Source organism: Aulonocara stuartgranti (assembly GCF_965226115.1).
Source record: "Aulonocara stuartgranti genome assembly, chromosome: 16".
In the NCBI taxonomy this organism is placed as follows: Eukaryota; Metazoa; Chordata; class Actinopteri; order Cichliformes; family Cichlidae; genus Aulonocara; species Aulonocara stuartgranti.
In genome coordinates this window covers 35,377,471-35,402,966 of record NC_138952.1, presented here as the reverse complement: position 1 = coordinate 35,402,966, position 25,496 = coordinate 35,377,471, and the positions used below count along the sequence as shown (strand labels likewise).

General features: G+C 39.2%; 1 protein-coding gene across 18 annotated transcripts; it reads left to right on the top strand.

Moving 5' to 3' along the window:
• Positions 1-7,980: 7,980 nt before the first annotated feature.
• LOC309690755 (uncharacterized protein) lies at positions 7,981-23,854 on the top strand. 18 transcript variants are annotated; one of them, XM_082508069.1, is made up of 16 exons: positions 7,981-8,012; positions 8,599-8,742; positions 9,897-10,059; positions 10,147-10,339; positions 13,551-13,595; positions 14,300-14,344; positions 15,049-15,126; positions 15,798-15,875; positions 16,547-16,624; positions 17,296-17,373; positions 18,045-18,122; positions 19,005-19,058; positions 19,237-21,226; positions 21,343-21,408; positions 21,857-22,279; positions 22,774-23,854. In XM_082508069.1, the coding sequence occupies exons 1-16, from the start codon at positions 7,991-7,993 to the stop codon at positions 22,986-22,988; spliced, it is 3,750 nt and encodes a 1,249-aa protein (XP_082364195.1). In that variant the 5' UTR covers positions 7,981-7,990; the 3' UTR covers positions 22,989-23,854. The 18 variants fall into 18 exon arrangements, with proteins under 18 accessions (XP_082364195.1, XP_082364207.1, XP_082364210.1 ...); XM_082508081.1 differs by having other exon boundaries at positions 14,300-14,377; XM_082508084.1 differs by having other exon boundaries at positions 13,551-13,628.
• Positions 23,855-25,496: the final 1,642 nt, after the last annotated feature.

Genomic DNA, 25,496 nt, shown 5'->3' with positions numbered 1-25,496 from the left:
AGGAAACCAGTTATTTCCTGTAGCCTGGAGGTCATCTGTCATCTGGAGCTTCATAGTTAACCTATGGTTGCCTCTTGCAGAGCCTGTCCAATGAAAGCACTCCTTACTCCTTATAAAAGAAAAAAAAAGAAAGAAAGCAGAGGGTAACAGCAGGCTGAGATCAATTTGTCAAAATCAAACGTAGATGTTGTGACAAGTTGTATGGCCCTCTGCCTGTACCTGTTTTCTTCCACTCTTCTGCTGTTGCTGCTGCCAGCCTCAGAGGAAGAGGAGGGGAAGAGGATTCTTATACAGGCCTTTGGAATATCTATACCTGTGTGTGTGTGTGTGTGTGTGTGTGTGTGTACTTGTTTTCATGACATCTTAGGACAATTTTATGATAACACACTCACAAAATGAGGACGCTCAGAAAAATGAGGACATTTTTGAGGTCCTCATTTTTCTGAGCCTTCTAAAGTGTTCTAGAGGCTCCCAACATGCTCCCAAACCAAAAATCTCGGAAGTCCTGAAACATCACAATTTTATGAAAAAGTGTGTTTAAGTGTGTTTAGCGTTTTTGCTCACTTTCAGTTTCACCGCCTACTGGCCAGTTTTGGAACTTAACACACTTTAAACACACTTTCAGTGACGTCACTCTGCGAGTCCTCATATTGTAGGTGTGTCAGACACAATAACACATTTGACCCAGGTTATACCCTTCTGGGGCTTAGCGGACACATGCGTGGACAGCACCTTTTAGCTCTTATGTCCACAGTCGTATTCAATGTTGAAATGGAGGTGAAATTTATTTGAAACATTCGTGGAATAGTAACAGATGAATTTTGAGGCTTCTGAAAATTGTTCGTTCAAACCTTGCCAATTAAACAATCATTCTAACACACATCAAAATCTTTTCACATTTTTATACATATTAAGGTGAACTCTAAACAAGGGTAACAACAGTTAAATCAGGCAAATCTTGACAAAAATGAAGGTCTTTAGGTTCAGTTATCAGTGCCTGCACAGCTTGGTTTCTTTTGTTGTTGACAAAATGTATCGAAATATAAAGTTTCAACATTTGTCTAATTATATTACTATTAATTAATGAGTCTTACTTCTCAAGATCAATGCACAAATTGTCTGACCTTCACTATGCAGAATGATGTGTGTGCAGATTTTGACCCTTGAAGAGTTTATATTAATCTGAATTAATATAATTGCATCTGCAATCCGCAGTTGAACTTGGAGATTCCTGCCGCTGTCATCTGATTCAGTATGATCATCAGGCTCAGTCTCGACTCTGTGTATCTACAAGAATTGATGAAAAAAGTCAACACTTTATTAATTATATTTTAAATTCAACTTACCTTATACTTTTTACAATATGGTATAAAATGCATATTGTTTCTTTAAAAACTAATAACACACTATTAAAAACTGCAGAATGCACAATTCCAGCTTCATTTAGTAATTCAATTAGTAAATAAAAGTGAGTAATTAAGTCACTTAATTAACTAAGCAACTGTAAATGTCACAGTATACAGAAGTACAATTCAATTTCAATTCAATTTTATTTATATAGCACCAAATCACAAAAAAAGTCGCCTCAAGGCGCTTCATAGGTACAGAGAAAAACCCAACAATCATACTGTATGACCCCCTATGAGCAAGCGCTTTGGCAACAGTGGAAAGGAAAAACTCCCTTTTAACAGGAAGAAACCTCTGGCAGAACCAGGCTCAGGGAGGGGCGGCCATCTGTTGCGACTGGTTGGGGTGAGAGAAGGAAAACAGGATGAAAGACATGCTGTGGAAGAGAGACAGAGGTTAATAACAGATATGATTCAATGCAGAGAGGTCTATTAACACATACTGAGTTATAAAGGTGACTGGAAAGGAAAAACTCAATGCATCATGGGAATCCCCGGCTGCCTACGTCTATTGCAGCATAACTAAGGGAGGATTCATGGTCACCTGGTCCAGCCCTAACTATATGCTTCAGCTAAAAGGAACGTTTTAAGCCTAATCTTGAAAGTAGAGATAGTGTCTGTCTCCCAAATCCAAACTGGAAGCTGGTTCCACAGAAAAGGGGCCTGAAAACTGAAGGCTCTGCCTCCCATTCTACTTTTAAATACTCTAGGAACAACAAGTAGGCCTGCAGAGTGAGAGCGAAGTGCTCTAATAGGGTGATATGGTACTACAAGGTCATTAAGATAAGATGGGGCCTGGTTATTTAAGACCTTGTATGTGAGGAGTAGAATTTTGAATTTAATTCTGGATTTAACAGGAAGCCAATGAAGGGAAGCCAAAACAGGAGAAATCTGCTCTCTCTTTCTAGTCCCTGTTAGTACTCTTGCTGCAGCATTTTGGATTAGCTGAAGGCTTTTCAGGGAGTTTTTAGGACATTCTGATAATAATGAATTACAGTAGTCCAGCCTGGAAGTAATAAATGCATGAACTAGTTTTTCAGCGTCACTAAGAGACAGGATATTTCTAACTTTAGAGATGTTGCACAGATGAAAGAAAGCAGGCTTACATATTTGTTTAATATGTGCATTGAAGGACATGTCTTGGTCAAAAATGACTCCAAGGTTCCTCACAGTATAACTGGAGGCCAAGGTAATGCCATCCAGGGTAAGAATCTGCTTAGATACCATATTTCTAAGATTTTCAGGGCCGAGTACAATAACCTCAGTTTGATCTGAATTAAGAAGCAGAAAGTTAGCGGCCATCCAGGTCTTTATGTCTTTAAGACATTCCTGCACTTTAACTAATTGGTGTGTGTTATCTGGCTTCATGGACAGAGCTGCGTGTCATCTGCATAGCAGTGTAAATGTATGCTATGTCTTCTAATGATACTGCCTAGGGGAAGCATGTATAATGTAAACAGAATTGGTCCTAGCACTGAACCCTGTGGAACTCCATAATTGACCTTAGTGGGTGAAGAGGACTCTCCATTTACATGAACAAATTGTAGTCTATTAGATAGATATGATACAAACCACTGGAGTGCAGTACCTGTAATACCTACAGCATGCTCTAATCGCTCTAATAGGATATTATGGTCAACAGTATCGAACGCTGCACTAAGGCCTAGCAGGACAAGCACAGAGATGAGTCCACTGTCAGAGGCCATAAGAAGATCATTTGTAATCTTCACTAAAGCTGTTTCTGTGCTGTGATAAGCTCTGAAACCTGACTGAAACTCTTCAAATAAACCATTCCTCTGCAGATGATCTGTTAGCTGTTTGACAACTACTCTTTCAAGGATTTTTGATATGAAAGGAAGGTTGGAGATTGGCCTATAATTAGCTAAGACTACTGGGTCTAGAGATGGCTTTTTGAGTAAAGGTTTAACTACAGCCAGCTTGAAGGCCTGTGGTACATAGCCGATTATTAGAGATAGGTTGATCATATTTAAGATTGAAGCATTAATTAATGGCAGGACTTCTTTGAGCAGTTTTGTAGGAATGGGGTCTAAAAGACACGGAGGTTTGGAGGAAATAATTATAGAAGTTAACTCAGAAAGATCAATTGGAGAAAAAGAGTAACTTAACATCAACGGTACTAAAAGTAGCTGTAGATAATATTACATCTGTGGGATGATTATTGGTAATTTTTTCTCTAATGATAAGAATTTTATTTGTGAAGAAGTTCATGAAGTCATTACTAGTTAACGATGGTTGGCTCAAAAGTGCTCTGATTGTTTGTCAGCCTGGCTACAGTGCTGAAGAGAAACCTGGGGTTGTTCTTATTTTCTTCAATCAGTGATGAATAGTAAGATGTTCTGGCTTTGGGGGGGCTTTCTTATAAATCAGCAAAATATTTCTCCAATTATGATGATCCTCTAAATTTGTGACACGCCATTTCCTCTCCAGATTACAAGTCATCTGCTTTAGGCTACGTGTTTGAGAATTATACCACAGAGTCAGGTACTTCTGATCTGAAACCTTAGTTTTCACAGGAGCTACAGTATCCAGAGTCATATGTAGTGAGGAGGTAAAATTATTATTAACAAGATAATTGACCTCTGTTGGGGTAGCGTTCAGATAGCTGCTCTGCTCTGTGTTGGTACAGGTCATTGAAGATGATAACAGTGGGTGGATTACATTCTTAAACATAGTTACAGCGCTTTCAGAAAGACATCTGTGATAAAGTCTACTCTCCACTGCTGTGTAATCAATTATTGTAAATGTAAATGTTATCAGGAAATGATCAGACAGGAGAGGGTTTTCAGGAAACACTGTTAAATGTTCAGTTTCTATGCCATATGTTAAAAACAAGATCTAGAGTGTGATTAAAGTGGTGGGTGGGTTCTTTTACATTTTGAGAGAAGCCAATTGAGTCTAATAACAGATTAAATGCCATGTTGAGGCTGTCATTCTTAGCATCTACATGGATGTTAAAATCACCCACAATAATTATTTTATTTGAGCTGAGCACTAAATCAGATAAAAAGTCTGAGAAATCAGAGAGAAACTCTGTGTAAGGCCCAGGTGGACAATAGATGATAACAAATAAGACTGGTTTCTAAAATTTTTCAGCTGGGGTGGACAATGTTAAGCATCAGGCTTTCAAATGAATTAAAAGTCTGTCTTGGTCTTTCATTAATTAATAGGCTGGTGTGAAAAATTGCTGCCACACCGCCCCCTCGGCCTGTGCTTCGAGGTTTCTGGTAGTTAGAATGACTCGGGGGTGTTGATTCATTTAAACTAACATAATCATCCTGCTACAACCAGGTTTCTGTAAGGCAAATCGATTGTTCTTTCTTTGTAATTGTTTATGTTTAAGTTGTTTGTTGCTGGTTTTTATTTTGTTTTTCGTCTGTTTGGGAGCTGACACAGTCTCAAAGGAGATGTTTTTTTTGGGGGGGGGGTAACAGGAGAAGAGAAGCTGCAGAGAGGCGTGTAAGACTGCAACTCTGCTTCCTGGTCCCAACTCTGGATAGTCATATTATGGGGGGTTTAATTAATTTGTCCATATTTCTAGAAATGAGAGCTGCTCCATCCAAAGTGGGATGGATGCCGTCTCTCCTTACAAGACCAGGTTTCCTTCAGAAGGTTTGCCAATTATCTATGAAGCCCACATCGTTTCTGGGACACCACTCAGACAGCCAGCAATTTAAGGAGAACATGCGGCTAAACATGTCACTCCTGGTCTGATTGGGGAGGGGACCAGAGAAAACTACAGAGTCCGACATTGTTTTGGCAAAGTTACACACCGATTCAATATTGATTTTAGTGACCTCCGATTGGCGTAACCGGGTGTCATTACTGCCGACGTGAATTATGATTTTACTGAATTTACGTTTACCCTTAGCCAGCAGTTTTAAATTTCCTTCAATGTCGCCTGCTCTGGCCCCTGGAAGACAATTGACTATGGTTGCTGGTGTCTCTAGCTTCACATGTCTGAGAACAGAATTACCAGAGTTTGACCCCCGACGGGTGTGTCGCCGAGTGGGGAAAAACGGTTAGACATATGTATGAATTTGAGGAGTGGAACCAAAATGCAGACACAAAGGAACGTGAAAGAAAATTTGAATATTAACAGAAAGCAAGCCGTTTATTAATCTCTACTTTTAAGATTAGGCTTCAAACTTTCCTTTTTGCTAAAGCATATAGTTAGGGCTGGATCAGATGACCCTGGATCCTCCCTTAGTTGTGCTGCAGTAGATGTAGGCTGCCAGGGGATTCCCATGAAGCACTGAGTTTTTTCCTTTCCAGTCACCTTTCTCACTCACTGTGTGTTAATAGACCTCTCTGCACTGAATCATACTTGTTATTAATCCACAGCATGTCTTTGTCCTGTCTTCCTTTTCTCACCCCAACTAGTCACAGCAGATGCCCGCCGCTCCCTGAGCCTGGTTCTGCCAGAGGTTTCTTCCTGTTAAAAGGGAGTTTTTCCTTCCCGCTGTCGCCAAAGCGCTTGCTCATAGGTGGTCCTATGATTGTTGGGTTTTTCCTCTGTATCTATTATTGTGCGATCTACTGTACAATATAAAGCGCCTTCAGGCGATTGTTGTTGTGATTTGGCGCTATATAAATAAAATTTAATTTAATTAAAAGATTACAAAACAGAAGGCAGAGGTGAAGATAAACAATAACCTAACCTGGGGAAAATATTTTTTATTAAAAAAAAAAAAAAAAAAAAAACCATGAAACCTGACATGGATACAAAGATACCTGGAACATGGAAACGTGGCACCAAAGACAACAGATGACCTGACACTGAACAAATTAGGACAGGACTTACAGTGGCTTGCAAAAGTATTCGGCCCCCTTTAACTTTCCCACATTTTGTCACATTACAGCCACAAACATGAATCAATTTTATTGGAATTGCACGTGAAAGACCAATACAAAGTGGTGTACACGTGAGAAGTGGAACGAAAATCATACATGATTCCAAACATTTTTTACAAATAAATAACTGAAAAGTGGGGTGTGCGCAATTATTCAGCCCCCTGAGTCAATACTTTGCAGAACCACCTTTTGCTGCAATTGGATTCCATTAAAATTGATTTGTGTCACGGCTGGGAAGGCGAGCCGTGTGGTGTGGAGGAAGGAGGACCCGAGATGCAAGCAGTGGATGAAAATGCTAGTGAAGTTTATTTACAAGGTGTAGTGGCAAACAAGCAGTGGGGCATGACAAATAACTGAAGACACCTAAACTGGGAAGAACTAAAATAACAGACCTGGGAGCATACGACAAAGGGCTGAGAGGCCGAGACGACGACCAGCAGGACACCGAGTAACACAGACTGACACGGAGGAACACAGACAAACCGGCAACAGGCAGGAGAACACACAGGGCTTAAATACACACACCAGTAATCAGGGGATGAGAGACAGGAGGGCAACACGGCTGGGAGGAATCAGAGCTGACGGGACAGGGGAAACGTAAAGTGAACACACTCACATCAGACAGAGACCTTCACAATAAAACAGGAAACTCAGACACGGGGAACCAAACAAGACACAGAACTAAACAGACAGAGTGACACCATAGACAGAGACACAGACTCAGAGGCAGACCAAATATAAGACATAGAACTCAAACAATAATAATAATCATCATCATAATAATAAACTAGAAAATGATAATAAACTAAAAGCGCTAGGTCACCGACCCAGGACCATGACAATTTGTGTTTGTGGCAGTAATGTGACAAAATGTGGAAAAGAGGGACGAATACTTTTGCAAGCCACTGTAAGTACACAGAGAGATAATGAGGGGATGAGGAACAGCTGGGACAAGGGGAAACAAAACTAGACTCATTGCATATAGGACAAGGACTTTCCCAATAAAACAGACATCACAAGGGTAATCTAATAAACAAATGAACTTAGCAAACCTAAAGAACTTATAAACAAACATCGACATCCAAACAAACTAAAACTTAAAACGCTGGGTCAACAGACCCAGGAAAGTGACAGTAAAATCATTTATTATATACATTATACTTATTTTCTTAAATTGCTTATCTATTATCTGTATTTTAACTTGGGGGTCTAGGGGTGCTGCATGTTTATGATAACACACTGACAATATCAGGACAATTTTAGCCTTACTCTATCAGTGAACAGCATGCCCATGCTAACTTAAACTAGACCAGCAAGCTAACCACATGTGTATTAAGTGTTACTTAAGAATAGGAACCAAACAAATTAACGGAACGAAATTAACTGTAACAGCAGTTTGCAAAACATTGTGACAGTTCTCAAGTGTTCCTACCTCAAATACAGCACGTGTTGCTGTGTTTTTGTTGTTAAATGGACGAGGAGAGACCGTGGCTGGTGAGAGGATGCAGCATTTCGTCAGTGGAGCATAGAACGACGTCTCTGATTGGTCAACAAGTGAGTAAAGATGCATCTGATTGTTCGAAAGCCTCAACCAAAGAGCTGCTGGTCACGGCAAGATACAAACTCGCCGGAGCTCTGCGTGAACGGCACATCCGGGACCTTCAGCACTCAGGAGAGATTTATCTTGACGTATGTATTTACCTTTGATATCCATGATTTCACGCACGCTTCGAGGTAAAGTTGTATGTTTAACAAGCTAATTAATGTTAGCTAAATGGAATGGAAACAACACACAATCGATTTGAATAAAGTTAAAATGGTGCATGATGATAAATGGTAATAAATATACTTTAGCTTTATCTTCAGCAACAGATATTAGAAGTTAAATTTAGTTGTTTTTAAATTTCCACTGGAGTTAAAGGGCCTGCGGCCCTCTCTGCATCTGCAACTGCAGAGACAGTCAGTCTAAGCTCTTTTTAAGTGTAGGCTACTGCAACACGCATTTTATTTCAAGATATGTTTTCTGGGATTTAAATGATAATATTAATGTTTTCCTGTTTAGCACAAATCAATGACATTAGTGTTTCAGTAATGGTAGTAAAGTGCACAGTTTACAGTATTTGTCCGTGTATTGGCATGTTAAAATTATTCGTGAAGGTAATTTAATGTCACATTACATTTGCAAAGTGTTTGCACTGGTATATTAGTCTGATTAGCAAATGCATTGTGATTTAAGGCAGAAAAATACTATTTAAAATACCATGTAAAGAAAGTACTGGTTGGTTTTGTCTTGCTGACTTTTCGTCATTTTCTCATGAAGATGTGTACAGGTTGAGCAGATTGAGAGTGAAGAACATGTCAAAAAGAAGACTCAGACTTCGTCCTGAAGCAGAGGCTGCTCACTTTATTTTATCTGGAAGTGACAAGACTTGTTTAAAGGCCCAATGGATCAATGACTATAAAGGTATGTTATATGTTGTTCCTTATGGCTACTGCATGAATATTACCAGAGCTGCAACTAATGTTTATTATAATATTTAATAATATTGTCATGGCCCTGCGACCATGACTCGGTGACTTTGTGTTTATGTTCTTTATTGTTATTACTTTCATTATTATTCATGGCTGTTTTGGGATGGTTTGTGTTTGGGATTTTAGACACTGGGTTCTGGGTTTGTGCTCCCTCTGTTGGTCCCTGGTGTTAGTGTTCCCCTGTCTCATCAGGTTAATCAGGTCCAGCTGTGTCTCCCACCTGTGTGTGACTTCCCAGTGTCTCTCTGTGTATTTATAGTGTGTGTTTGCCTCTGTTCCTCGTCGCGTCGTCTGTGTTCATACCTGGTGTAATCCTCTGCGTGTTCTCCCTGCTGTTCTCCCTTCATGTTCAGGTTTGCCACGCCTCTGTGTAGTTTATCCCAGTTTAGTTTCGTCCTTAGTTCTGTTTGCCATCTCCACTTTGTGTTTGATATTATCAATAAATCACCCTCACACCTGAATAAGTGCTGCGTTTTGGGTCCTCCTTCCACTCTCCACACGGCCGCTGCCCCGGACCGTGACAAATATATAACAATTGCTTCAGTTTCCCTGAGGGAACCTCCCAAAGCTAGCTAGCTATCTATCTATCATCTAGATTAAAAAATGTTTTATATTTTCATGTATTTGAAATTTGTTGCCAACTATTTTAATAATTGTTTTTTTTATTATTAGCATTTATTTATTGTATCAACTCATTTGTTGCAGCCCTGAACGTAAGCATCTAGATCAGGGGTGCCCAATCCCGGTCCTCGAGAGCTACCGTCCTGCAGCTTTTAGATGCATCCTTGTTCCCACACACCTGAATCAAATGGTTTGATCTCTTCAGCATGCCATCATGTTTGGCAAAGGCCTGATAACAAGCCATTCATTTGATTCAGGTGTGTGGGAACAAGGATGCATCTAAAAGCTGCAGGACGGTAGCTCTCGAGGACCGGGATTGGGCACCCCTGATCTAGATGTTCCCCTCACAATTAAAACATTTTGTGATTGTTTGTTCTGCATATGTTTTGTCAGTGGCTGATCAGCTGCAGTAAACCTGATTTGGATTGTATTACTTAACGCTACTTATTGAACATCTTGTATTAGGACGTGGTGTATTTGCCTCTGAACCAATTGAAAAGGGATCCTTTGTGGTCGAGTACCGTGGGGAGCTTATCTCAGAACATGAACGGGACAAGCGGCAGAAAAAGTACACAGAAAAGCAAACTGCTTTCCTATTTGATTTTAAATGGAAAAATAGCACATGGTGGTAAGTAAAGGCATATACAATATCAGTTGTTCTTTACAACATTATGTTTTGTTCACTAAAAACATATGTTCTTTTCTTCACTTTTAGCATTGATGCCTCCCGTGAAGACGACTCACTTGGCCGGCTGGTTAATGATAACCACAAGTACCCAAACTGCAAGATGAAACAGCTGGCAGTCCAGGATAAACCTCATCTCTGCTTGTTTGCTATTGAAAATATCCAAGCGGAGAGTGAAATCACCTATGACTATGGAGAATCTATGTGGCCATGGCGAGCTCTGGTAAGTAAATCCTCTTCATAGATTGTGCAGTACAGGGAATGTTAAATATTAGTAGATGAAAAGATAGATATTATTCTAGTTATGAAGACCAGAGTAGATCAGTGCAGGGTTTTATTGACAAAATTTGATATTTTTGTCCTTTTACAGATGTTTTTGTCCATTTAACCTGAAGCTGATCAGTTTACATGATTGGATTTCTGGGGAAATAGATGGCTTTACATCAGTGTTGGGTTTAGAGCTTTTATTGCCAACAGCAGGACAAGTTAGAAGTCAGGAACATGAACTCTACATGTGTTCAGTCGTCATGTCCTCATATTGTTTCAAGCTGTGAAGAACATGAGTGTGTTTCAGAATATATATATCTTTGCAGCAGTTACGATAATAATGTGCTGTTTGCACGATGAGCACTGCTGCTCTTTCTCAGCAAGAGCCTCCCCGAAATTGACCGTGCGCTTTGTGTTGTCCGTGCGCGCGTCTGTGCATTTCGTGGCGTCTGTGCAGAAATGACTCGCAAGACAAGGCTGCAAACTATTCTCACAGACTTCAAATGTGCACTTGAATCCAAGAAGATAGAAAAGGATCTCTCTCTGTCTCTCCCCCAGCTCTGCTGACTTGCCACTGAGAGAGTAACAACTGCCCCTCCCCCCTCTGCTCTGCAAACAGGTGGCTGTTTTTGCACCCCTCCCCCCTCTGCTCTGCAAACACGTGGCTGCTTTTGCACCCCTCCACTCACTTGCTCAGAGCCAGTGTGTGCAAAGTGGAGCAACATAACACTGACAGAGGTTCAGAGAAGGGAAAAAAAACAAAAAACGGAGCAGGCTGCCGTTGTTCACTTCAAGAAGGCGGCTCTATAGGCTGTTTTGTTTGCGACCGACACACAGTATAAATATATTCTCAATCACATTCACACCACTCTGTTATATCAGTTCCACTACATCAAGACTATTTTATGGTGGTGAGCTGTTTTATTGTCATGTATTTTGCATAGTAAGATAACCATGTCCTGCATTCAAAACCACTGAAAATGTCTATGGTGGTGCTGTACCTAATATTTTGCTCATTTGATCCAAAACCTATTTTTCCTTTATTTTGAAGGCTGAGGCTTAGATCCATTAGGTATTCACGAGAAAGGCATCATCACATGTCAGGATTACAGTATATCGAAAATATGTGATTATAATGGGAGTCAATGGGACCCAAAATGGTACGAGGAACACAGGAGGTAACACTTATGTGAATCTCCTTTGCTATATACCACACCATAGAGGGGATCATTGAATTTTAAAAATAATCCTAAAATGCACCTCATGGCCAAGTTTCATGCAACTAGTCTTTAAAATGATTGATATATTGAGAATCAAAAATCCAAAGGGTCCCTATTTTGACTTAAACCCTCCGAGGATTTTAAAGCATCAATTTGGTCTTTATTCCAATTAAATTTAATATTTTTGTCCTTTTACACATGTTTTTGTCCATTTAACCTGAAGCTGATCAGTTTACATGATTGGATTTCTGGGGAAATAGATGGCTTTACATCAGTGTTGGGTTTAGAGCTTTTATTGCCAACAGCAGGACAAGTTAGAAGTCAGGAACATGAACTCTACATGTGTTCAGTCGTCATGTCCTCATATTGTTTCAAGCTGTGAAGAACATGAGTGTGTTTCAGAATATATATATCTTTGCAGCAGTTACGATAATAATGTGCTGTTTGCACGATGAGCACTGCTGCTCTTTCTCAGCAAGAGCCTCCCCGAAATTGACCGTGCGCTTTGTGTTGTCCGTGCGCGCGTCTGTGCATTTCGTGGCGTCTGTGCAGAAATGACTCGCAAGACAAGGCTGCAAACTATTCTCACAGACTTCAAATGTGCACTTGAATCCAAGAAGATAGAAAAGGATCTCTCTCTGTCTCTCCCCCAGCTCTGCTGACTTGCCACTGAGAGAGTAACAACTGCCCCTCCCCCCTCTGCTCTGCAAACAGGTGGCTGTTTTTGCACCCCTCCCCCCTCTGCTCTGCAAACACGTGGCTGCTTTTGCACCCCTCCACTCACTTGCTCAGAGCCAGTGTGTGCAAAGTGGAGCAACATAACACTGACAGAGGTTCAGAGAAGGGAAAAAAAACAAAAAACGGAGCAGGCTGCCGTTGTTCACTTCAAGAAGGCGGCTCTATAGGCTGTTTTGTTTGCGACCGACACACAGTATAAATATATTCTCAATCACATTCACACCACTCTGTTATATCAGTTCCACTACATCAAGACTATTTTATGGTGGTGAGCTGTTTTATTGTCATGTATTTTGCATAGTAAGATAACCATGTCCTGCATTCAAAACCACTGAAAATGTCTATGGTGGTGCTGTACCTAATATTTTGCTCATTTGATCCAAAACCTATTTTTCCTTTATTTTGAAGGCTGAGGCTTAGATCCATTAGGTATTCACGAGAAAGGCATCATCACATGTCAGGATTACAGTATATCGAAAATATGTGATTATAATGGGAGTCAATGGGACCCAAAATGGTACGAGGAACACAGGAGGTAACACTTATGTGAATCTCCTTTGCTATATACCACACCATAGAGGGGATCATTGAATTTTAAAAATGATCCTAAAATGCACCTCATGGCCAAGTTTCATGCAACTAGTCTTTAAAATGATTGATATATTGAGAATCAAAAATCCAAAGGGTCCCTATTTTGACTTAAACCCTCCGAGGGTTTTAAAGCATCAATTTGGTCTTTATTCCAATTAAATTTAATATTTTTGTCCTTTTACACATGTTTTTGTCCATTTAACCTGAAGCTGATCAGTTTACATGATTGGATTTCTGGGGAAATAGATGGCTTTACATCAGTGTTGGGTTTAGAGCTTTTATTGCCAACAGCAGGACAAGTTAGAAGTCAGGAACATGAACTCTACATGTGTTCAGTCGTCATGTCCTCATATTGTTTCAAGCTGTGAAGAACATGAGTGTGTTTCAGAATACGTCCTCATATGGTTGGACCAACAACTCTAGTGTGTGTGTTACACTGTCCTCATATTGTTGGGTAGCAGAACTGTACTGTGTTAAGTTTCTATAGAATCTGGCATAAGGAAGTCAGATCCTTCTGTAATAATGTTCACTGAAACAAGTATGATCTGTAGTTAATGAGCTAGTCAGCATTTGTAGTACAGAATGTTTCTGACATTATATTGTTGTCTTTTGTTGCAGACACCAAGTGTTGAGACCCTGTCCCAACCTCCTACAGACCAAGAAGTGAGTGACAAATCCACTTCATTCCTCCAACAGGTTACGCATAAATTTTTGTATTTGGAATCAAGTATATGAGTCAGTTGGGCCTAGTGCATAAATGAAATGCACTTTGATTGTATTAAAACAATCAGTTTGAGTGAAAGTTTCCCAAAATCAACATTAGCATTAGGAGAAGGAAATTGGCTATACCAGTTGTTAGTCCAAACTTTCCCTTTAAAGCATCAATTTGGTCTTTATTCCAATTAAATTTAATATTTTTGTCCTTTTACACATGTTTTTGTCCATTTAACCTGAAGCTGATCAGTTTACATGATTGGATTTCTGGGGAAATAGATGGCTTTACATCAGTGTTGGGTTTAGAGCTTTTATTGACAACAGCAGGACACGTTAGAAGTCAGGAACATGAACTCTACATGTGTTCAGTCGTCATGTCCTCATATTGTTTCAAGCTGTGAAGAACATGAGTGTGTTTCAGAATACGTCCTCATATGGTTGGACCAACAACTCTAGTGTGTGTGTGTTACACTGTCCTCATATTGTTGGGTAGCAGAACTGTACTGTGTTAAGTTTCTATAGAATCTGGCATAAGGAAGTCAGATCCTTCTGTAATAATGTTCACTGAAACAAGTATGATCTGTAGTTAATGAGCTAGTCAGCATTTGTAGTACAGAATGTTTCTGACATTATATTGTTGTCTTTTGTTGCAGACACCAAGTGTTGAGACCCTGTCCCAACCTCCTACAGACCAAGAAGTGAGTGACAAATCCACTTCATTCCTCCAACAGGTTACGCATAAATTTTTGTATTTGGAATCAAGTATATGAGTCAGTTGGGCCTAGTGCATAAATGAAATGCACTTTGATTGTATTAAAACAATCAGTTTGAGTGAAAGTTTCCCAAAATCAACATTAGCATTAGGAGAAGGAAATTGGCTATACCAGTTGTTAGTCCAAACTTTCCCTTTAAAGCATCAATTTGGTCTTTATTCCAATTAAATTTAATATTTTTGTCCTTTTACACATGTTTTTGTCCATTTAACCTGAAGCTGATCAGTTTACATGATTGGATTTCTGGGGAAATAGATGGCTTTACATCAGTGTTGGGTTTAGAGCTTTTATTGACAACAGCAGGACACGTTAGAAGTCAGGAACATGAACTCTACATGTGTTCAGTCGTCATGTCCTCATATTGTTTCAAGCTGTGAAGAACATGAGTGTGTTTCAGAATACGTCCTCATATGGTTGGACCAACAACTCTAGTGTGTGTGTGTTACACTGTCCTCATATTGTTGGGTAGCAGAACTGTACTGTGTTAAGTTTCTATAGAATCTGGCATAAGGAAGTCAGATCCTTCTGTAATAATGTTCACTGAAACAAGTATGATCTGTAGTTAATGAGCTAGTCAGCATTTGTAGTACAGAATGTTTCTGACATTATATTGTTGTCTTTTGTTGCAGACACCAAGTGTTGAGACCCTGTCCCAACCTCCTACAGACCAAGAAGTGAGTGACAAATCCACTTCATTCCTCCAACAGGTTACGCATAAATTTTTGTATTTGGAATCAAGTATATGAGTCAGTTGGGCCTAGTGCATAAATGAAATGCACTTTGATTGTATTAAAACAATCAGTTTGAGTGAAAGTTTCCCAAAATCAACATTAGCATTAGGAGAAGGAAATTGGCTATACCAGTTGTTAGTCCAAACTTTCCCTTTAAAGCATCAATTTGGTCTTTATTCCAATTAAATTTAATATTTTTGTCCTTTTACACATGTTTTTGTCCATTTAACCTGAAGCTGATCAGTTTACATGATTGGATTTCTGGGGAAATAGATGGCTTTACATCAGTGTTGGGTTTAGAGCTTTTATTGACAACAGCAGGACACGTTAGAAGTCAGGAACATGAACTCTACATGTGTTCAGTCGTCATGTCCTCATATTGTTTCAAGCTGTGAAGAACATGAGTGTGTTTCAGAATACGTCCTCATATGGTTGGACCAACAACTCTAGTGTGTGTGTGTTACACTGTCCTCATATTGTTGGGTAGCAGAACTGTACTGTGTTAAGTTTCTATAGAATCTGGCATAAGGAAGTCAGATCCTTCTGTAATAATGTTCACTGAAACAAGTATGATCTGTAGTTAATGAGCTAGTCAGCATTTGTAGTACAGAATGTTTCTGACATTATATTGTTGTCTTTTGTTGCAGACACCAAGTGTTGAGACCCTGTCCCAACCTCCTACAGACCAAGAAGTGAGTGACAAATCCACTTCATTCCTCCAACAGGTTACGCATAAATTTTTGTATTTGGAATCAAGTATATGAGTCAGTTGGGCCTAGTGCATAAATGAAATGCACTTTGATTGTATTAAAACAATCAGTTTGAGTGAAAGTTTCCCAAAATCAACATTAGCATTAGGAGAAGGAAATTGGCTATACCAGTTGTTAGTCCAAACTTTCCCTTTAAAGCATCAATTTGGTCTTTATTCCAATTAAATTTAATATTTTTGTCCTTTTACACATGTTTTTGTCCATTTAACCTGAAGCTGATCAGTTTACATGATTGGATTTCTGGGGAAATAGATGGCTTTACATCAGTGTTGGGTTTAGAGCTTTTATTGACAACAGCAGGACACGTTAGAAGTCAGGAACATGAACTCTACATGTGTTCAGTCGTCATGTCCTCATATTGTTTCAAGCTGTGAAGAACATGAGTGTGTTTCAGAATACGTCCTCATATGGTTGGACCAACAACTCTAGTGTGTGTGTGTTACACTGTCCTCATATTGTTGGGTAGCAGAACTGTACTGTGTTAAGTTTCTATAGAATCTGGCATAAGGAAGTCAGATCCTTCTGTAATAATGTTCACTGAAACAAGTATGATCTGTAGTTAATGAGCTAGTCAGCATTTGTAGTACAGAATGTTTCTGACATTATATTGTTGTCTTTTGTTGCAGACACCAAGTGTTGAGACCCTGTCCCAACCTCCTACAGACCAAGAAGTGAGTGACAAATCCACTTCATTCCTCCAACAGGTTACGCATAAATTTTTGTATTTGGAATCAAGTATATGAGTCAGTTGGGCCTAGTGCATAAATGAAATGCACTTTGATTGTATTAAAACAATCAGTTTGAGTGAAAGTTTCCCAAAATCAACATTAGCATTAGGAGAAGGAAATTGGCTATACCAGTTGTTAGTCCAAACTTTCCCTTTAAAGCATCAATTTGGTCTTTATTCCAATTAAATTTAATATTTTTGTCCTTTTACGCATGTTTTTGTCCATTTAACCTGAAGCTGATCAGTTTACATGATTGGATTTCTGGGGAAATAGATGGCTTTACATCAGTGTTGGGTTTAGAGCTTTTATTGACAACAGCAGGACACGTTAGAAGTCAGGAACATGAACTCTACATGTGTTCAGTCGTCATGTCCTCATATTGTTTCAAGCTGTGAAGAACATGAGTGTGTTTCAGAATACGTCCTCATATGGTTGGACCAACAACTCTAGTGTGTGTGTGTTACACTGTCCTCATATTGTTGGGTAGCAGAACTGTACTGTGTTAAGTTTCTATAGAATCTGGCATAAGGAAGTCAGATCCTTCTGTAATAATGTTCACTGAAACAAGTATGATCTGTAGTTAATGAGCTAGTCAGCATTTGTAGTACAGAATGTTTCTGACATTATATTGTTGTCTTTTGTTGCAGACACCAAGTGTTGAGACCCTGTCCCAACCTCCTACAGACCAAGAAGTGAGTGACAAATCCACTTCATTCCTCCAACAGGTTACGCATAAATTTTTGTATTTGGAATCAAGTATATGAGTCAGTTGGGCCTAGTGCATAAATGAAATGCACTTTGATTGTATTAAAACAATCAGTTTGAGTGAAAGTTTCCCAAAATCAACATTAGCATTAGGAGAAGGAAATTGGCTATACCAGTTGTTAGTCCAAACTTTCCCTTTAAAGCATCAATTTGGTCTTTATTCCAATTAAATTTAATATTTTTGTCCTTTTACACATGTTTTTGTCCATTTAACCTGAAGCTGATCAGTTTACATGATTGGATTTCTGGGGAAATAGATGGCTTTACATCAGTGTTGGGTTTAGAGCTTTTATTGACAACAGCAGGACACGTTAGAAGTCAGGAACATGAACTCTACATGTGTTCAGTCGTCATGTCCTCATATTGTTTCAAGCTGTGAAGAACATGAGTGTGTTTCAGAATACGTCCTCATATGGTTGGACCAACAACTCTAGTGTGTGTGTGTTACACTGTCCTCATATTGTTGGGTAGCAGAACTGTACTGTGTTAAGTTTCTATAGAATCTGGCATAAGGAAGTCAGATCCTTCTGTAATAATGTTCACTGAAACAAGTATGATCTGTAGTTAATGAGCTAGTCAGCATTTGTAGTACAGAATGTTTCTGACATTATATTGTTGTCTTTTGTTGCAGACACCAAGTGTTGAGACCCTGTCCCAACCTCCTACAGACCAAGAAGTGAGTGACAAATCCACTTCATTCCTCCAACAGGTTACGCATAAATTTTTGTATTTGGAATCAAGTATATGAGTCAGTTGGGCCTAGTGCATAAATGAAATGCACTTTGATTGTATTAAAACAATCAGTTTGAGTGAAAGTTTCCCAAAATCAACATTAGCATTAGGAGAAGGAAATTGGCTATACCAGTTGTTAGTCCAAACTTTCCCTTTAAAGCATCAATTTGGTCTTTATTCCAATTAAATTTAATATTTTTGTCCTTTTACACATGTTTTTGTCCATTTAACCTGAAGCTGATCAGTTTACATGATTGGATTTCTGGGGAAATAGATGGCTTTACATCAGTGTTGGGTTTAGAGCTTTTATTGACAACAGCAGGACACGTTAGAAGTCAGGAACATGAACTCTACATGTGTTCAGTCGTCATGTCCTCATATTGTTTCAAGCTGTGAAGAACATGAGTGTGTTTCAGAATACGTCCTCATATGGTTGGACCAACAACTCTAGTGTGTGTGTGTTACACTGTCCTCATATTGTTGGGTAGCAGAACTGTACTGTGTTAAGTTTCTATAATATCTAGAATAAGGAACTCAGATCCTCCTGTCAATAATGTTCACTAATGTATCTGTGACATATATGTGAACTCAATGCAGCCTTTCATCTCAGCAAATATAATTAATGATTGACAGGGTTCACAAATGAATTTTCACCCAAGATTTTATGTCAAAATGACATGACACAAAGTGTGTGATATGTATGTTAAATCATTCTCACTATTAAGTTACAATGCATTGTTTTTCATTTCTTAACCTACTAGCAATGTTTTTTACAGTATACTGAATTGCATAATAATTTTGAGTTAGTTTTCAAATGAATTATAATTACAAACATTGAATTTGTTACGTTTCATGTAAGGCCAGACAAAAATCTCGAGTTCTCACCTTTCACCAGACAGCTACCTCAGAGCAGGTAAGCCAGCTGCCTTTTTCTTCTTCATTCAAATTGTTTATGCTATGTAATTATGCATATTTACTACATGAATGCATTTTCATCAAGTCATGGATTGCAGAATGTTCTGCTACTGGAGGGGGAATGACATTCTAGCTATTAATAAATACAAAGATGCTTTTTCTCCATTTTCGTTCAGATCTCTACTGATGAATTCTCAGATTGTACGGATTATGAAGATAAAGACTATTTCCCAGATTCATGTGGCAGTTCCTCTGACACAAGTCTCCATAGTGTGGACATGAAAATCACAGAATCTGTGGTTCCCCAAAATACGTTAAATGACATGGCATTGGAGACGGCTTCAGGACACAGTGGGAAGATCACCAGTTCAGAGAAACCTACAACATTTAGTTTGTCACTGAGAAGTAGCAGTCACAGTACTTCGGTAACAAGCCGCAGTTTTGATTCATCAGGGGTCACATCACCTAAAAACAGCTCCATAAAAGTCCTACCTTTGCCAAACACGGAAAGACAAAGCAAGTACAACAAGAAGCAATACTGTCTATATTGTAAAAAGGCCATTGCTAAATTGGCAAGACACCTTGAATCTGCCCACGGTAATGTGCCGGAAGTTGCAAGCGCCTTCAGTTATGATAAAAGATCCTGCAAAAGAAGAGATTTGTTGCGCTCTATTAAGAAGAGGGGAAACTTTAACCATAATGCTACTGTGGCAACTTCTGGTGCTGGAGAAATGGTTGCTTGTCGAAGACCCACTACTGCAACAGGATCTGAGGACTACCGTCATTGTAAATTTTGTCAAGGACTATATGCAAGAAATTGCCTTTGGAGGCATGTGAGAAGGTGCCCTCAGAGGTTTAATGAGGAAGCTCCCTCTGGGCAAAGACGGATGCATCTGCAATTACCGAAACCTGATCAAGTTCATGAAGCTGTATGGAAGATTGCTTGTGAAATGAATCAGGATGACATTTCCTTTGTAGTAACGAGTGAAAGAGACATTCTTAGCCTTGGTGAGTCACTGTACAATGGCAGAAAACCAAATGAGAAAAGGAATGATTACATACGCCAAAAAATGAGAGAGATCGCAAGGTTATTGATAACCGCCAGAGCTATGACACCTTTGAAGAGCACAGAAGACCTTGTTATGCCTACTAACTTTCCCCATGTCATACAAGCAGTCAGAGCTGTTGCTGGTTATGAGCAGGAGAGCAACTCATATAAAACCCCATCCTTGGCTTTGAAATTGGGACACAGTTTGGCTAAAGTTGCAAGCATTGTGCAGTGTAAAGCCATCATTGCAAATCGCTATGATGTTGCAGAGTCAGCCAAGCAGTTTGCCACTCTGTATGAAAAAAAGTGGTCAGAGTCCATTTCAGCTGCTGCATTGGGCACACTTCAACAAGCCAAATGGAATAAACCACAGATTTTGCCATTTACACAGGATGTGTCACTGCTGCATAAGTTTCTTGCTACTAAGTCCGCAATGTACATGAAGGACCTTGAGGAAAAACCCAACAGCACAACCTTCGGAAATCTTGCTCAAGTGACTTTGACGCAGGTAGTGCTATTTAACAGAAAAAGGCAAGGAGAAGTTTCAAAAATGGAGCTCCAGGTTTTTACATCCCGGAATCGCACAGAGTTGAATCCTGACATTATGATCGGCCTAACTGAGTTTGAAAGGAAACTTGCAAAGCACTTTGACAGAGTTGAGATTCGTGGTAAAAGATCAAGAATGGTACCTGTGCTTCTCACACCTGACATGATCACTGCAATGGAGCTCCTCGCAAAAGCCAGAAGTGAGTGTCAAGTCCACACAGAGAATGTGTACTTGTTTGCACGCCCAGGTGTCCTTTCCCATTACAGAGGCTCTGACTGCTTTCGCAAGTATGCAAATAAATGTGGTGCAAAGTACCCAGAGGCCCTTACCTCAACAAGATTGCGGAAACAAGTTGCCACTTTGTCCACAGTACTAAATCTAAAAGAAAATGAAATGGATCAACTTGCCACCTTTCTCGGACACGACATCCGTGTCCATCGAGAATTCTACCGGCTTCCAGAGAGTACCCTGCAGCTTGCAAAAGTCAGCAAACTGTTGATTGCAATGGAGAAAGGAAAACTGTCTGACCTGCAGGGGAAAGGGCTGGATGACATCGTGATCAATCCTGATGGTGAATTCTTTTTCTTTCTTTTTTTTTGAAACATAGTTATCTTTGAATATAACATTTGTGAATGTTCAGCAGATTCTAATATAAATATTTTGTCTTGATTATTTTTCCCCAACAAGATGAAGCAGTTACAAGTGATGATGATTCCAGTGGAGAAACCATCACTGACCCTCAACAACACAAAGGTATCTTGACTTGCCCAGTGTGTGATAATATCTTTAAGTTATGAGACTGGAGACAGTTAATAGGTTCATGTCATGTTAGATGGGCTTAAGGGACAGCAGTATATAAATTAGACAGAATGGTAGACACCATTCATTAATATGGTACTAAAAGATCTGGATACATTGAAGTCTGGCAAAATGCATAAATAAGCAATACAAAGGCAAATATTAAATATAAGGATTAGGAGGTCCACTTCTGTGAGATTAGGCACACAAGTTGAGAGGTAGTGCATGCAAGTAATGTGTTTCTAGGGAGATGCCTGAGTATTGATGAGTATTATTAGTAGATTATGTTCACATGTAAAATATTCATATCAAATGTAAAATTACACACTGCCCAATGCTGACTTTGCCTACAATGCAAACAAAAAATGCATTAATTCTCATATTTCACTGTTACTTTTCAAAGGCTCAAGGACCAAGAATTCTGGGAACCAAAGCCACACACTTTACTCAGCTTCCCTGGACAATATGGAGGGCGCTTCTGCCTCAACCACCCTGGACAATATGGAGGGCGCTTCTGCCTCAACCACCCTGGACAATATGGAGGGCGCTTCTGCCTCAACCACCCTGGACAATATGGAGGGCGCTTCTGCCTCAACCACCCTGGACAATATGGAGGGCGCTTCTGCCTCAACCACCCTGGACAATATGGAGGGCGCTTCTGCCTCAACCACCCTGGACAACATGGAGGGCGCTTCTGCCTCAACCACCCTGGACAACATGGAGGGCGCTTCTGCCTCAACCACCCTGGACAATATGGAGGGCGCTTCTGCCTCAACCACCCTGGACAGCAAAAACATCAGCAACACTGCACCAGGAAAGGGTAAAGGTACCCATATACAAAATGTTTTAAGTGAATATACTTGTTATCAATGGACATGTTTATTCTTTTCAGGCATGACACTATTAAGAGCTTTTATCATAATCCGTTTCATCTTCTTTGATTCCCAGCAGAACACAGCACTTCAAATGGTTCATCCCAAGCATCCTTGAAGGAGCATTAAGCAATATCTTTTCACTGCTAGGTGTGCTGTTTTGCACTGCCTGTAAACCAAACCAAAGTCTATGGCTGGAGATCAACACAGAGAGAGGGATTGTGACTTCATGCTGTACTCCAGATGAAATTACACCTCTAATTATTCACATAGCCATTTTTAATTCCTTCAACCTAAGTATGATGAATTGTGCTTATTGCTCCTTTAAAGTGCTCCAGTAGAAAGCAAGGTTTAAGAACATTTTGTATTCACATTAGAAACTAGAATATTTTCTCTCTTATCTTACATTCGCATTAAGATATATATTTTTTGTTTCCATTTATGACAGCTGGGAAGGCAAGGTGCAAGTGGACAGATGATGAAGTAAAGGCTGTTGAGCGGCACTTACTTCATTTCATAACAAGCTGCAAAGTACCTGGCAAAAAGGAATGTGACTCCTGCATCCAAGCAGAGCCGGCAGCTCTGAAAGGCAGAGACTGGGTTGCCATAAAGTATTACATCCACAACAGGATCGTAGCATTGAAAAGAAAGATGAATAAATAAAATTACAAAATGCAGGTTCAGGAATGCTGCATCAGTTAAAATTAACTTGATTTTCATTTTTATTTTTTTTAAATTTTTGACTTTGTCTGTTGGGTTAGTAATGACTAAGTTACTCAGTCCTTTCTCCTGGTTTTTGCCATCATAAGTTAATACTCAAGGGAGATAGTTTGTTACTCTCAGTTATTTCAGTATTGCAGGTCACTCACAGTTATTTCAGTATTACAGGTCTCTGCATTGCATTGTTTATACCCATAAATCTGTTTATTATGGGTGCATTTTGTAATTAAAAAATAAGAAAGGCAGAAAATGTTCCATGTTTTTATTCACATAAACATTCACTGCAAAATTAATGCAATACAATATTAAGACTTAAAAAGTAGACTGACCACATTTTTGAGCTATGTCTCTTTTTAAGTCTCTATACAGCTCAGATTTACTGTGTTGTATTAACACATGAATGTCTGATATTTCTGTCAGAAGTTACCCGACTGGTGAGCATTACTATTGTGCATCCATGCCTATTATATTGTAATCTCAAAAGGAGCCAAGCTGAAAATACAGACCCTACCCTTACCTGGTCCTTATAAGTCATGTATACTTGAAAATTATGTGTGTATCCATGGGCTTCACAATTCACCTAAACATGAAATATCAGTGTGTGTGACCTTATGGTACTCATAAGTCACATAAACCTGACAGTGTCCTCATAAGTAGCAGTAAATTCAGGTTTGACCAAAATTTAACCCTAGCCAAAATCTCAACAGATGGGCGTGTTCCTGGAAGCATGGGTCAAATTTTTTGTGATTCCCATGCCTCTAGGACCTTCGGAAAGGCACGTTCCCATTTGTCACATTTTTGTCATAGGTACTGATATATCATGAAAACACGTATGTGTGTGTGTGTGTGTGTGTGTGTGTGTGTGTGTGTGTGTGAGGGAGACTGGTAAAGATGCAGTGACTGAAGAGTGCAACCAAACAGCTGGTCCTGCAGCTACAGGAACGGTTTCATTTACATGCAAATGAAGGTAATAAAGAAAGACTCCCTGCTGATATAGAACTTTATGAATGTATATTATTAGTACTGTTGTTGTTACTATCATCATCATCATCATCATCATCATCATTATTATTATTATTATTATTATTATTATTATTATTGTTGTTAATAATAATAATAATAATAATAATAACTTTTCTTGAATAGAACAGTAGGAATCTTTGATAATCTGCTCTGTGAGCAGCAAAAAAAATTGAAAGTCCTCATTTCTTAGAACAAAAAGTGCACACAGCAAACCCAAAACTTCAAAAAAATGGAAAATTCCAAATCAGCAGATTGATGTAAACACCTGCTATGATCCCGTGGTAATTAAAGAACTTAATTACATTTCAAGTCATAAAATGATCAAATTTAAAACCTTCTTAGTAAACAAAAAACTTTCTTGAGGAAGTGACTGAAGAAAAGAAAAGGTGTTAACAAGTGATACATTAAATTTGAACACACGTGGATTACCATGGTGTCTAATTTATTTGAATTTACAGGAATGCAATTCATGGCCAACATTTTTTGTGCTGAAATTCAAAATCTTCACATTAAAATTTGGGGAAAAATCCCCCACACGGTTATACCAACACACATGCAAAGGCTTTATGTATGTGTCTCAACACAAACATACACAGTGGTGTGCAGACTTGAACTCTGCATGTCTCTCTCTGTCTACAGTCTGTCAACAAGTGAACTGTGAGAGCCAGCAAAACAGTTGTGGCACAAATGGCCACGGTTGTTTTATCATGGGTGAGTAACAAAAGTGGCATTGAGTTGTACAGGCCTCCCACACTGTTACTGAACACTCTGTGTGTGCGTGCGTGTGTGTGTGTGTGTGTGTGTGTGTGTGCGTGCTAAGATCCATAACTCATACATGGATTAACTGTTGGATGTTAGATGTATGTGTGCATGTGTGTGCCCATCTGCCAGGAAGAATTTGTTCGATAAGGATTACTCAGTCATTAAATGTCACATGTTGACTGCTCACCTCTGATACTCGAGATTGTTTCACACAGACAGGGGCGAGTGAAACGTTGGGTTATATTCTGTGATAAGATAGAACATTTACCAGCAATAAGCCGATATATTCAACAAAGAAGGACTAGAACAGATAATCTGTAAACCAACACAACAATATCTAAATTTATTTATGTTATGATTATTATTTTAGGAAGGTTACAGTTAATTTTGCACATTGTGTTTAAAAAAACAACCAAACACCTAAACACACTTTCTTAAAATGGCAAAACACAGAGTACAAGAAGAAAGCTGTGTGTGCCCCCCCGGTCACTGTGCAGTGTTATTTTAAACGGCCTATGGCAAAAAGCAACTCAGTAAATGATTTGGTAAAAGGAACAGAAAACAACGATATAAAGTTATTAGAAACAAACTGATAAACAATGAGATATGACGAAAGATGCTTTTCTTATATTTCACACAATTCCTCTGTGTACTCTGGTGTATTCT